At 41.4% G+C, this 13,993-nt stretch overlaps 1 protein-coding gene across 1 annotated transcript in view; it reads right to left on the reverse strand.

Annotated features, from left to right (window-relative positions):
* The window catches only part of SYNE1 (spectrin repeat containing nuclear envelope protein 1), a 498,487-nt gene that overhangs the window by 280,979 nt on the left and 203,515 nt on the right, over positions 1-13,993 (reverse strand). The window contains exons 23-28 of the mRNA XM_075862881.1: positions 13,696-13,860; positions 13,061-13,195; positions 11,552-11,710; positions 10,322-10,530; positions 2,643-2,751; positions 126-290 (exon numbers count right to left, since the gene is read on the reverse strand). Of these exons, the coding sequence (XP_075718996.1) occupies positions 126-290; positions 2,643-2,751; positions 10,322-10,530; positions 11,552-11,710; positions 13,061-13,195; positions 13,696-13,860 (942 nt within the window). The remainder of the gene's footprint in view (positions 1-125; positions 291-2,642; positions 2,752-10,321; positions 10,531-11,551; positions 11,711-13,060; positions 13,196-13,695; positions 13,861-13,993) is intronic.

Below are 13,993 nucleotides of genomic sequence, written 5' to 3' on the forward strand. Positions count from 1 at the left end.
AACTGCCATGCCAGAGCCATTTTGTGTCATCTCCTTGTGATAAACGCTAATGAACCTGGTAGACCTCTATCTAAGGTAGTCAAATTAAATTTCATGAGACCAATTTGATTTCATGTATTACTTACCTCATTGAGAGAGTCCAGCAGTACTTTCAGATCAGTAGACACTCTGGACAGATTACTGCCTTGCTTTTTCACTTCTGCCTCCACTGAAAAGCCCATAAGTGCACTCAGCCTGTCTTTCAGATATCCCAGTTCATCTTCTTGTTTCCCTGTATCACGTCTGATATCCTATATTATTGCAATGCATAGATTAATTTGAATGATATTATGTAAAAGTGCCATCTATATCTTTATATTATACTATAATGTATACTATATTACATTTAGGTGATCACACTCTGAAGAGCAGCAGCTCATTGGAGAGCACAGTACAAAACTATATCACAGCAATCCAAAAAGTGAATTATATTCTGATGATCAAATTGCAGTAAAATAGTTACAAGGTTAGGATTAAGGTATATAAATGCTAAAGCATTACTTGTCCTGTGCTGAGATTTGCAGCATGCCATTCACATTTCTGGCAGCTGCTCCCCAGCTACCGATCAGTTATTAACCACCAGGGAATTTTAGCCAACATTGTCAAGCAATTTTACACATGTGCTACGTCCTAAGGCCCCATGCATACGACCGTGTATTTTATCCGTAATTACGGACCCATTCATTTATATTGGCCATGGACACCTTTTCGTTCTTTTACGGATGTGTGTCCGTGATGAAAAAATGATAGAACCTGTCCTATTCTTGTCCGTAATTACGGCACGGACTCTCTCATAGAAGCCTATGGACGCTTCCATAAATACGGACGGCTACGGACGTGAATCCGTAAACCGTCCCTATTTACGGAAGCGTTGCACTGCAACATGTTAGTGACATCATTTGCAGCCTCCCTCTTTTTTTATGGATCTGTATATACGGATCAAATACGGATGCCTACGGATCCGTACAGTATTTAGGGGGAGATGAAAATACGGTGGTGTGCATGGGGCCTAACCTTTTACTTTTTAAGCTATTAAAGTACAGTTATGTGTGTGTGTTTTTCTTTTTCTGACATAGATACCTCAAATTACTTAGAATTCTTGTTTGCATTCAGCATTGCCTACCATTCATTTTTATCCATAACTCATCCTATTTAGGGTGATTCTGTCATGTCGAGCGCTATGGATGTTGTTTCTTCATCATGTTTTATTAGCAGTTTCTTATTTTTCTTACTGTTTATTACAATGTGTCCAAGGGTCATTGTTGTCCTAATTTCTTTCTGTTTAGTGTTCAACTGTATTAATTCTTTAACTATGTAAGTGCTGTTGGCCAATATTTATAGCTCCACACTCTCTTATCTTGAGGCAAAGCAGTTACCCACACTACAGTATTTTTGTGTGTGAGGGTAGGGAGGTTAAAGAGTGAAATTGGTGCCTAGTAAAACTTTCATTCACTTATCTTGCTGTACAGTATTCTGTATTTTTTGGGGACACTATAAAGTAAAAAGCATTACATATGGTTTGAAACAGTATTTGTGCCAGGTGTAATGCTGGTAAATAAGGTATTACTGACAATAAACACAAGTATTCATCTCTGTTTAAAGAGTCTAAGAGACGGGGAAGTGGCCACCAGTTATTGACCATCTGCCTAGATACTCAGGACAATGAATATGGGATCTTCCCGAAAGTCACCTGAGGGCTTCCCTTCATCTTCTGCTCTTTACCGGCCAGCCCTCTTACAAGTTACTCTCCACAATCCGGACTTAACCACTTGCCATCTTCTGTGGACTACCGTCTGAGATCTCTAACCCAAGCCTTACTCAGAGCCAACCTACTGTTATAGGCCTTTCTAAAGAAGCCTGCCAGCTTTATTCGGGACTCAGTGTGCATTTACCAGACCCTTCACCAGCCGGAAATATTCTCACCTAGCTAATGACCTGCTTAAGGCATTCATTTATGATGTGTTCTGGCTTTGCAACCTCAAAGTGTATCCTTGTTAACCAGTCGCTATAGCACCTGTTACTACTTTATAGCTTTGACATTTTTATCCACACTCATCGCTTCGCTGTTTGATTGATATTATTGTGTCTTATTTGTACCGAAATCTGCTTCTAATATTAAGTTGGTTACGGTTCAGGCCTCTTTATCTGGGGTATTGATTGCTTCTTTCACTTGTTATTTGCCTTGACTTATGCCACTTGACTATTATACTTGACTTCTGGACTCCTTACATTCTCCTCCCCCACAGCTGGACAGTGGTGTAGAAGGTGAAATACCTCTATACATAGTTATAGATTTTTGTGCAGGTTGTCATTATTTCCCCTTGCAATGGGAGCTGAAACTAGCCTACCAGTTACTGTATGTGATGTTATTTTAGTTGTGCTTCTTGAAATTCTGTGTTGATTTTACACAACTATTCTGCGTTGGTGCAGTATATTTGTTGTCATATGTCATGCTACTTGGTGAATTTTTGTAGATATAATTTTGTGTGAATGGCACTCTTCTGTTCATACCTCTGCATATTATGCTACATCTTGTATGATTTTCTGTACTTCAAAGAAAAAAACCAATAAAATTAGAGTAAAAAAAGGAGAAAAGGTATCACCTGTACTGAAACTTTAATTTGTTCATATTTAGAAACTTCTGTCACTTCATTTTTAATTCGCTTCAGTTGCTTATCCTTTGCCTCAAGCCAATCTGATAATCCTGTTAACCTAGTATTGGTGTGAGAAAGATCATATAAATAGACAGTTCCAGACAAAAAAGTTCTGTTCTGGTACATGTTATTATTTGAGGGGTTTGGCCCATGAAAAACATTTCTCACCACTCTAGAGATTAGGTGATAAATGTACGGTATAATCGATGCAGGTCCGACCACTGGGGTTCCCAGCAAGCACGAGGGTGCTGTGTGCCCCGTTTGAAAGGAGCAGCGATCACACATGTACACAACCGCTACATTCATTATCTATCTGACTGAAAGAGATAGCTAAGCACTGTACTCAGCTATTTCCATCAGTCCTATAAAGAATGAATAGAGCGGTAGTTTGCAAGAATGACCGCCGCGCCATTCAAACAGGGGACACGGGACCATTCTTCTCGTGATCACTAGGGGTCCTAGCAGTCGGACCCGCATCTATCGTACACATATCACCGATCCTATGTATAAGTGTTAAATGTTTTTCATGGGCTAATAACTTTAAAATTTTAATTAAATAAGATATATACTTTGCAGAAAACTGTATGGATGACATATTTATGAAATTAATATTTCCTTTGACCAAAACGTAATAAATATGGTACAAAAAAAAATTATATAAGGTTAAAAAAAAACAGACAAGCAACATAAATCCATTACAATTGTATCTCTGTGGTCAGTTTTCTGGTTCTGGTTTTCCATAATTCAATATTATCATACAGTTCTGTATTTAAAACAATTGCTGAATTATCAGGTGTAATATACTCACCCATCCACGTTCCAGCGCTGTCCAGCCGAAGCCGCCGTTTTGGAAGTCGCGGCAGGGTGTTGGCGGGTTTTTTGGGCAGAGGGTGCATAAAACGCATGGCTTGTCATCTAGTTGAAGATACGCGGCTGTTTGGCCAACCACTGGGACAATCAGGGAGCAGGAAGTTGGCCAATCATAGCTCTAGGCTCTCTATTTGAATCCTCTAAGTTCTTGCTTCAGTGCAAGTTATTAATTTGTTTATCCTGGTTCCTGTGTGATATCCTATTGTGAAGTTTGCGTTCGTTCTGACCTGGCTTATTTGACCATGTATCTTGGATTATCCTTCTGCTTGTTGTTGCTATTGGTTATCAAATTGACTATTCGCTTACTTTCCATTATTTGCACCTTTAGTTCTTCTCCTGGTATTTGAACCTTCGCCCATCCCTGACCCTGCCTTATCTTCTGGTATTGTGGCTCTCTGGAATTCCTGGTAAGGACTATTTTCTGGCTTCTGTTAACACCTGTTTGCTCTACCTGCTCAAACTGCCAGTCAGTCACTACTCTGTGATCTGCGACCTGGAGATTTCCTGCAGCAAAGTCAACATCTTCATGCCAAGGTCAAAGGGTGAAACCAGGGATAACTTAGACCCCGCACCTCAATTCAGCCAGTGCCATCAGTGGGGGAGCTAATCATAACAATAGGTTTTTCATTGAAAAAAAATATGAGGTCAAGTAATTATTTACTGTATTTGGGACTGCCTCAGTTTTTCCAAACCACAGCACACCCTATAGTTCAGATAGTAGTGTTTCACACCATTGAATTGAATGTGTGTTTAATTATTATTTGATCCTGTTGACAGCAGTCTCACCAAGTAGGATGTCACCCAGGGCCGGACTGGCCGTCTGGCAGTTCTGGCAAATGCCAGACAGGCCGCTGAGCAGTGGGCCGAATGCTGGCCGTCCAAACGATCAGTTTCGGCTCAGGCGGCAGGGTACAGCATTTGTAAGGTGGTGGCCGGCACAGCAGCTAAGAACTGCCATCCCACTGTATTAGCAGCTGTGGTCTGTGCTGCTATTACTAAATCTCCCTGTGTAAAATCTCCCCCTCTGGCCCCCCTTCCCTGCTCTTCACACAACCTCTCCTTCTCCTGCTGCTGCTGGTGTTACCAGTCGGGACATGAGGGAGGGGGAGACGAGACTGTCGGCGGGCTCTGTGTCGGGCTGAAGTGTTGGAGTGAAGAATCCCCCCCATCAACTGCTGAACTCCCTTCACAATTATCCTACATAAAAGTAAGTGCATGTGTGTATATATAGTGTGTGTGATGTGTGTGTGATGTGTGTGTGTATATATATATATATATATATATATATATATACAAGTGGAGAGCGCTATAGCTGTTGTATGTATTTCACTCGTAGTTTAAATACTGCAGATTTTACTAATGGATTTTGTTGTGGTAAGGGCTCGTCCACACGCTCCTTAATTGCTGCGTTTTTTCCGGCCGGAAAAACTTAACAGAATACAGTAGCAGCATAGTGGGGGACATTTAACAAATCTCACCCACACGCTGCGTAAAATTTCCAAGCCGAAATTGACCTGCGGCGCGTAATTTACAGACAGCAGCATGTTAATTTCCGCTACGGAAAGTGTGCAGAATTACTGCATTTTCCATAGCTCCTAACATTGAGAAAAACGCAGCAATATACGCACCGTTTTCTGTCGCAAACACCGCAGGAAATAGCGCGTTTTTGCTACATCGGAAAGCCTTTCACTTTCAACGGAATTGCTGCAGAAATTTTCTGCAGCATTTCCGTTGTGTGTGGACAAGCCCTAAATCCGCAGCACAAGGGCTTTTCCACACGTATTGCAATCGCTGCAGAAAATGGAGCGGATTTTGCTGCGTTTTTCTCAATGTTGGGGGATGGTGACATCTCCTCTGAAAAACGCAGCAATTCAGTCCACTTTCCGCAGCAGGAATTGACATGCTGCAGTACTAAAAATACAAACCGCAGGTAAACTTCTTGTCAGAAATTTTACGCAGCGTGTGGATAGGATTTGATAAATCTTACCCACTTTGCTGATACTGTATTCTGCGTATTTTCCATCCGTAACTCCGGATGGAAAATACGCAGCAGTTCCGTTACGTGTGGACAAGCCCCAATGCAGTAGCAGCAGAGTGTGTGAGATTTGAACAAATCTGACTAACACGATGAGCGGAAAAAAAAGCTCAGAAATTTACCTGCGGTACGTTTTTCTAAGCATGTCAATCGTATTTGCATAAATGCTGCTTAATTGTTTGGGTTTTCCCAATTTAATTCAATGGGGAGGTAAAACCCACAACAAATAGCAGATGTGTTTTCTTGCGGCGGAAATGCAGCGATTCCGATGCAAAAAATCACAACTCAGGAAAAATGTAAATCTTATACTTACTAGAATTCAATTTTTTTTTGTCTGGGCTGGCCTCCTGGGATGACGTTTCATCCATGTGACTGCTGCAGCCAATCACAGGCTGCAGCGGTCACATGGGATGAAACATCATCCCAGGGCTGCAGGATGTAGGAGGAAAGCGTCACCATGGTAAATATCCAATTTTTCTGCTCAGTTTTCTGCAGCGGCCATTCCTGGCCGAAAAACTGAACAAGAATTTGCTGCAGTTTTTCAGCCGGAATTCCCTGCGGCGCACATGCTATATGCTTTTACACAACGTATCCGTCCTGTGGGATCATACCCGTACAGTATATACATATAGTAGCTGCCGTCTTACAACGATACAGCTGCAAACCACGTCAAGATGCTGCATTCCCACGAGTCAGTGCAGTTTTCAAATGATTGTTAATGTCCATGCAGTTTTTTGCAAACCATAACAATCATTTAAAAACCGCACCGACTTTTGGTAAAACTGCATGTGTTGTACTGGACGATGGTTGTTAGTAAAGATCTGATTGTTTGCATTAAAGGCTGTTTACCCCTTTGAAGTGGATTTTATTTTTATTTTTATAAAATGTCAGTCAGTTTGTTTTGTGCAACTTTATAATTAGTTTTTATTAAAAAATATTTTTACTTTTTGTGATACAGCTGCTCTGTATCCTGTATACAGACCAGCTGTATCTTACGCTGAATCCTGAACACGTCAGGTGGGTGGGACTGACAGGTTCAGTGTCAGCGTGTCCTGTGTGTCTCTGACACACAGGTTCCACCTATAATAGATCACATCTAAGTTACTTAAATGTGATAGATTACAGGTGGATACAGTCGACTACTCTATTGGTTCAGCCAAAAAAACGGAAATCTTGCGAAACGGAGACAAACGGAAACCATTAGCAATGGAAGCGTTACCTTTGAAATCAATGGTAAAGGAAAGCTATGGTTTCTGTTTGGTTTCCGTTCGTGGGTTCCCCTGACGGAAAGGTCTGACGGAACCCATGAACGGAACGCCGACGCAGGTGTGAATGAAGCCTAATTAAGACTGTATGATCGGTACAGATGATGGAGGGTACAATTTTTTGGGGTATAAGCAACTCCCAGTATATCATTACTATTGTTCAGGTCATACTGGAAGCTGCTAACATGACTTTTGCAAATGATCTCTGTACTGAAATGTATTTGTACTGAGCTTGGTCCTGGTGCTGTATATATGTATGAGCTTTGTTATGTTGTTGTATATATGTACTGAGCTTGGTTCTGGTGTTGTATATATGTAATAAGCTTGGTTCTGGTGTAGAGCAGATGGCATTGTGGCATGTTCATTGTATGTTTAATCAGAACCTGTCTGGTAGTTTTAACACCTTGAACCGCCACCATGCGGTAATACATGACCTGACAATATTTCCAAACATTCCCCTGTATGTTTGTTTCAGATGCAGCAAAATCTTTCAAATCAACTTTTAAAATAGCGCACGCTATATGCTAATTACTATATAAAGGGTCAATGGTCGGTGCCGCTATACTGTAGAGCAGGGGTCTCAAACTCGGCCGGGTAAGTGGGCAGCATATAGAAAAAATGGGAAGTTGACGAGCCGCATTACTTTCAAATTTGATACAATACAAAATTATTGTTAATCAATTAGTTATTTGAACTACTATAACACTATATTACTATAATAATAATACTACATTACTATAATAATACCGCTAGTTTTAAAATTTGAGATATTTCTCCACGTGCTTATTTCAACAATCCAGCTTTCCAGTTTAAGTGTCGCTAAATGCAGATGCTGCCGCAGAGTCCTCTGTAGATGCTGCCGCAGAGTCCTCTGTAGATGCTGCCGCAGAGTCCTCTGTAGATGCTGCCGCAGAGTCCTCTGTAGATGTTGCCGCAGAGTCCTCTGTAGATGTTGCCGCAGAGTCCTCTGTAGATGCTGCCGCAGAGTCCTCTGTAGATGCTGCAGCAGAGTCCTCTGTAGATGCTGCCGCAGAGTCCTCTGTAGATGCTGCCGCAGAGTCCTCTGTAGATGCTGCCGCAGAGTCCTCTGTAGATGCTGCCGCAGAGTCCTCTGTAGATGCTGCCGCAGAGTCCTCTGTAGATGCTGCCGCAGTGCCCTCTGTAGATGCTGCCACAGTGCCCTCTGTAGATGCTGCCGCAGTGCCCTCTGTAGATGCTGCCGCAGTGCCCTCTGTAGATGCTGCCGCAGTGCCCTCCGTTGATGCTGCCACAGTGCCCTCCGTTGATGCTGCCACAGTGCCCTCCGTTGATGCTGCCACAGTGCCCTCCGTTGATGCTGCTCCTGACATCACTGTCCATATATGGACAGAGATGTCAGGGGCAACCCCAGAGCTGCAGTCCCGGGCAGAGCGCTAGTAGGCTCTTCCTGGGACTCCAGCTGTGTTCCTGACATCACTGGGACTCCTGCTCTGGGGAAGCCCCTGACATCATTGTCGATGTATGGACAGAGATGTCAGAGGCTTCCCCAGAGTCCCGGAGCAGAGCCGATAATAGCGCTCTGCCCGGGACTCCGCTCTGGGGAAGACCCTGACACACTGTCCATATATGGGCAGCGATGTCAGGGAATTCCACAGAGTCCCGGAGCAGAGCCTGTACTAGCGCTCTGCGCGGGACTCCGGCTCTGGGGATGCCCCAGACATTGCTGTTCATATGTGGACAGCGATGTCAGGGAATTCCGCAGCGTCCCGGAGCAGAGCCTATACTAGCGCTCTGCCCGGGACTCCGCTCTGGGGAAGACCCTGACACACTGTCCATATATGGGCAGCGATGTCAGGGAATTCCACAGAGTCACGGAGCAGAGCCGATACTAGCGCTCTGCCCGGGACTCCGCTCTGGGGAAGACCCTGACACACTGTCCATATATGGGCAGCTATGTCAGGGAATTCCACCGAGTCCCGGAGCAGAGCCTGTACTAGCGCTCTGCCCGGGACTCCAGCTCTGGGGAAGCCCCAGACATCGCTGTTCATATGTAGACAACGATGTCAGGGAATTCCAGAGTCTCGGAGCAGAGCCGACACTAGCGGCTCTGTGTCCCGCGGGCCGCAGATGACAGCTCCAGGGGCCGCGTGCTTGAGACCCCTGCCGTAGAGTCACACAGTCCTAACTGAAAACCCACATTTCCATGCTTGGTTGACATCCCCCTTGGCTATTATACATCACTACCAGTCTCCTCCAACCTTCTTGGATGCACCATTGCCTTGTACTCCATGAACACGCACCGTTCAGCGAGTTGTACTCTGCCCGGCTTCATCACAGTACCGCGCATGTCAGGGGAGTACAAGGCAAAGGAGAAGGCTGGTAGTAATGTAGAACAGTCAAGGGGATGCCAATCAAGATCTGGGGGTGGGGCGCCATTTCAATTTTCACTTCAAGCAGCAGAAAAGCTAGAATTGGCCCTGGGGAGGCGGCGCCACTGAAACCAGCTGCCGCCACCCCCTCATGCACTAATTCTGGGACACCATATACAGGGGGGCTATATGTTGGGCAACATCTACAGGGGGGGGCTATATGTGGGGCACTATATACAAAAAAATCCTCTAGAATAACAAGCATGTACATTATTCTCGTGGAAAAGCAGTGGATTCGTTGGAGTTGGGGCTATCAAGAACTATTCCTCTTTTCATTTACACCTGTTTTAATAAAATCTCCCCATGTCTTGTATAGATGAAAGGTGGTCCCATGTACTCCAGCCCAACACTGGTGGCTGCGTATGGCCTGTGGTGGGCCTGTGTGCTTAAAAATGACAGGGCTGATTTTAAGTCCCAGTCCGGCCCTGATGTCACCTAATGAATTTTGAATGCTTTTTTAAATTGAATTACATTGTTATGATAACCTAATCCTATTATTATATTTCCTTAAAGGGGCTGTCCAGTTTCAGAAAATTTATGTTATTTTTTTTAAATGAAGTTATACAATTTTCAAATATACTTTCTGTATTAATTCCTCACAGTTTTTAAGATCTTTATAGTTATTCAGAAGGAACGTTCATTGTTTACTTCCAGTGCATAAAATTCGGTCATGTGATGGACACACAGGTGCTGGGTTTGTTAGAAGACACAGCTCTGATCCACATACTGTAACTGTAACGAGCTGTGCACCTGTGTGTCCATGACATGACCATGGACAGAATTGTATCCACTGGAAATAAACAATGAATGTTACTACTGAATAACAACAAGCCGAGATCTTAACAAATGTGAGGAATTAGTACAAAAAAATATATTGGAAAATTGTTTAACTTTTAACTATACAAAAAAAATACTTTTATTTGCTGAAACCGGAAAACCTCTTTAACATGTTATACCAGACAGTCTTTCTTTTAAAACAATAAAAACATTTCCATTGAAAAATATGAAGAAATCCGCTAAAAATCAATAACTACAACTTAAATATGCTACCTGATCCTAAAATCTTTCCACTTGTCGGGATGTTCCATCAGTTTTAGATGTGTACTGTCAATCTGAGCCTTTAGGTCTTTCAGCAGCTCTCTGGTGCTTTCATACAGTCCTTTTACAGGGTCCTTTTCTTGTAGTTTCATACACAGCTCCTCAATCAGGCGTAACCTTTTCTCACACAGCTTGTAGCAGCCTTTCTCACCAAAGAATGCCTGGTATATAAAAGTAATAGAAACAAAATAAGACAATAATTATTATACATAACTGTGGGACTGTAGTAATTATATTATACAAGTGTTAACACCTCAGAAATAAAACAAAAGGACACATTTCCCCCAATGATTACTAATATGATAATTTTTGTTATATTTTGTTGCAAACGCTACACACTGTGGGACATTTATAAAAACCGTCACCGTTTTTTTAAGCTTGGAGTAGAATATGGCACAGACAAGTGCTCCATATTTGCCATTTACAGCTCATTAAATATGCACATGGACCACCTCTTTAACACCTTTACATATAATAATAATCCATACAATTGGGCAGATTTACTAAGCTGTCTAATATTTCGACAGTGTAAACTTAGACCAGGCAGGCAAAATATGCGCCAAATTTATCACGGTGGTGCATGCAGTATGATAAATTCGGGGCATCTTGCTTGACCTGTTTGACACACTTCTCTTTCTTATACCACACACTGTTTATTTTGAATTTTGTGCCAGATTTTTGTCACAATTTGGCAATTGTAAGCCACGCCCCCATTTTGCTAAACCATGTATCCTTTTCTAGATATTTTTTAAAAGCTTCTAATGTGGCACAAGGAGTTGTTTTTTGGCACATATATAATAAATAGGTTCAAAACCTGATGCGACATTATGAGCCAGAAATGTGTCACATTTTTCCGCATGTTATGACATATTACTAGCCACAAACGCATTAGTAAATCTGCCACAATATTTTAATTTTACAATAGCGGCTCTGGAACAAATTCTTATTGTATAGTGTATACTGTAGAGTGTATGACTGTATACTGTAGGTATTTTAGAGTAGCAGAGTGAAGTAACACCTCCAATCCAAGTAACAAGTAGTTGGGGCAATAGTCGTTACATCCTGTTTGAGATTTTTTTTTAGTTATTACACCTTATCAATACAATCATAGCATTTAACGGAAATATAAATATATACCAAGAGTTCAGTTTCTTAAAGCAAACTTGTACTTAGCACCCTTACCCGATGTTCTTTAATGATTTTTTCACTTCCATCTATTGGTAACACCTTGTTCTCTCTGTTTAGCTCTACACGACATTCTTCAACTGTGCTGAGAATCCTTTTCTTCTCCAGCTGAATTTTCATTTGTAGTAAGTGGTAAGGAGCTTCACCCTGAAAATCCTGTCATTCAAATAATGAAATACATAGGAAATTTATAATAGTCATCCCAAATATGATTATTGATTATACTCATTTAGAATCATTATAAATCTATTATCTGCAATGTCTTTTTAAATCTTGAATTAATTATTAATAGGTATAAAAATGACATTAAATATTTGCAATATTATATCTTACACTTCACATATAGTGGTTGAGAAATACTATTCAATGTATTACTGCTTCCCCTGCTTTGATGCCCATGTATAGATTATAGAGTGCTAAAGTGCACAACCTGGGCATCTATTTTGGTGATCTAGAGCTTACGGTGAATGTCCATCCTTAATTCATTTCTTAAACTATGTGTATAGCAGTCAATGCTCTGTTTTTCTGATACAAATCCCCTGCATAGACATAAATTTAAATGGGTTAGGCGGGGACCAAAAAGTATTAGCATTGTACTCACTGCAGTATGTGAGTACACTCGCTAATATACATTCCGGTCCCCCGTCGCGCTGATTCTGAGATTTTCATAGATTTTTATAGCACCGCCGGGGGATCGGAAATCCAGTTGCACAGCCTTCTTTGATGACTATCCGACTCTTCGTCATTTGACCGGTCCCGCTGTACTCTATGTATAAGCAGTAGCAGTAGTACAGCGAGTACATAGAGTACAGTGAGGTCGGTCAAGTGACGAAGAGTCGTATCATCATCAAAGAAGACTGTGCAACTAGACTTCTGGTACCCCGGCAGCACTATAAAAATCGATGAAAATCTCAGAATCAGTGCGATGAGAGACCGGAATGTATATTAGCGAGTGTACTCACATACTGCAGTGAGTACACTGCTAATAATTTTTGGTCCCGGCCTAACCCCTTCAAGCCTAACATACTGTCTGCCCGCAGCCACCACCAGAGGGAGCCTACTGAACTAATTTATAAGACAGTACACAGTAAACTCCCCCTAGTGGTTGCTGCAGGCAGAATAGTATAATTTAACTCCTAGCAGGAAATTTAGAGCTCAGTCTCAGAAAAATGAAGCTCCGACTGCTATAGAGATATATTAAGTTATATTAAATTTATCAGCACAGAATTTTGGATCTAAAAATCACATGATTATAAAAGGTAGAGAGTCACTTAAAGCATTTACATTATTCATGTCTTTATGATAATGTTTTGCCTAGATGCAGGGAAAGAATAATGGTGTGCATTATATTGTTATTGGTAATAAAGGGTTCAACACTCATTTAGTCCTAAATGTGTCTCTACTGAAACCACATTAAAGCAGAGAAACACTTAAATATATTCCTTAGATGTCTACTATTATTTTATTCTGACATGTTCTATGACCTCAGGAACCTCATCTACAAACCTTCCACTGTTTATGTAATTTCCGGACCGTTTCTTGTAATGGCTGCTGGTCCTGCTCTGGAAGGATATCCGTCAGCTCATCGCAAGCTTTCAGGAAAGCGTTGAGCACCTTCTGATCTAGTTGTCCAAAAAAATCCTGTGTGTTATAAAAATACATTTTATTTTTATTTAAAAAAATGCAGGCTACAAGTCATCACATCCCTTCAGAGAGAGCAATAAAATCAAACATCAGTTAGAGGAGCAAAAACAGCGAGAAAAAACCCATAATGCCACAAAATGTGAAGTATGTTCCCTAGTAAAGGGAGTCTATGGGCAAGACCTCTTTTGACTATTCCACGTATGTTTTCCATAGAGGCCACCTATAAAGACAAGTAGAATGTAAGTAAACAATCCATACATTGAAGTGGAGGTCAGCTCTTTAAGGTGAGAGAATTATATCTGTCCTTAACTATAGAGGTCATCTAAAATAGTCATAGAACCACACGTTGCATACACATTATACATTTATTAAATTGTACAGAACATATGGTACTAAAAAGACATATTCCAGTGTATATATAACGTTGATTTATATGACAGATGAAATGCTGTTATGTCATATAATTGCTTTGGTGATCTGTGTATTTGGTTACTTACAGTGTGCTTCTTCAGAAGTTCCTCAGGGTTTCCTTTCTCCTTAAAGTATGATTCTGCAGTTTTTAGAACTTTCTCAAGTTCTGCTCTTGACTCTTCAAACTTTTTCATCATGCTATTATTAGACTCTACCTTGTTCCTCCATTCTGGTATTTTCTTTGCCACGTTCTTGATTTAAATAAAAAAAATAGTACCGCTATAGTTTATACTTGTGGTCAATGTAACATGGAGAGAACAAGGGGTAGCAACAGATAATATCACCCTTGACATGTCAAGGTTCAGAGTGTCTTTGAACCACAAG

The sequence above is a fragment of the Rhinoderma darwinii genome, chromosome 4, assembly GCF_050947455.1.
Source record: "Rhinoderma darwinii isolate aRhiDar2 chromosome 4, aRhiDar2.hap1, whole genome shotgun sequence".
Classification (NCBI taxonomy): domain Eukaryota; kingdom Metazoa; phylum Chordata; class Amphibia; order Anura; family Rhinodermatidae; genus Rhinoderma; species Rhinoderma darwinii.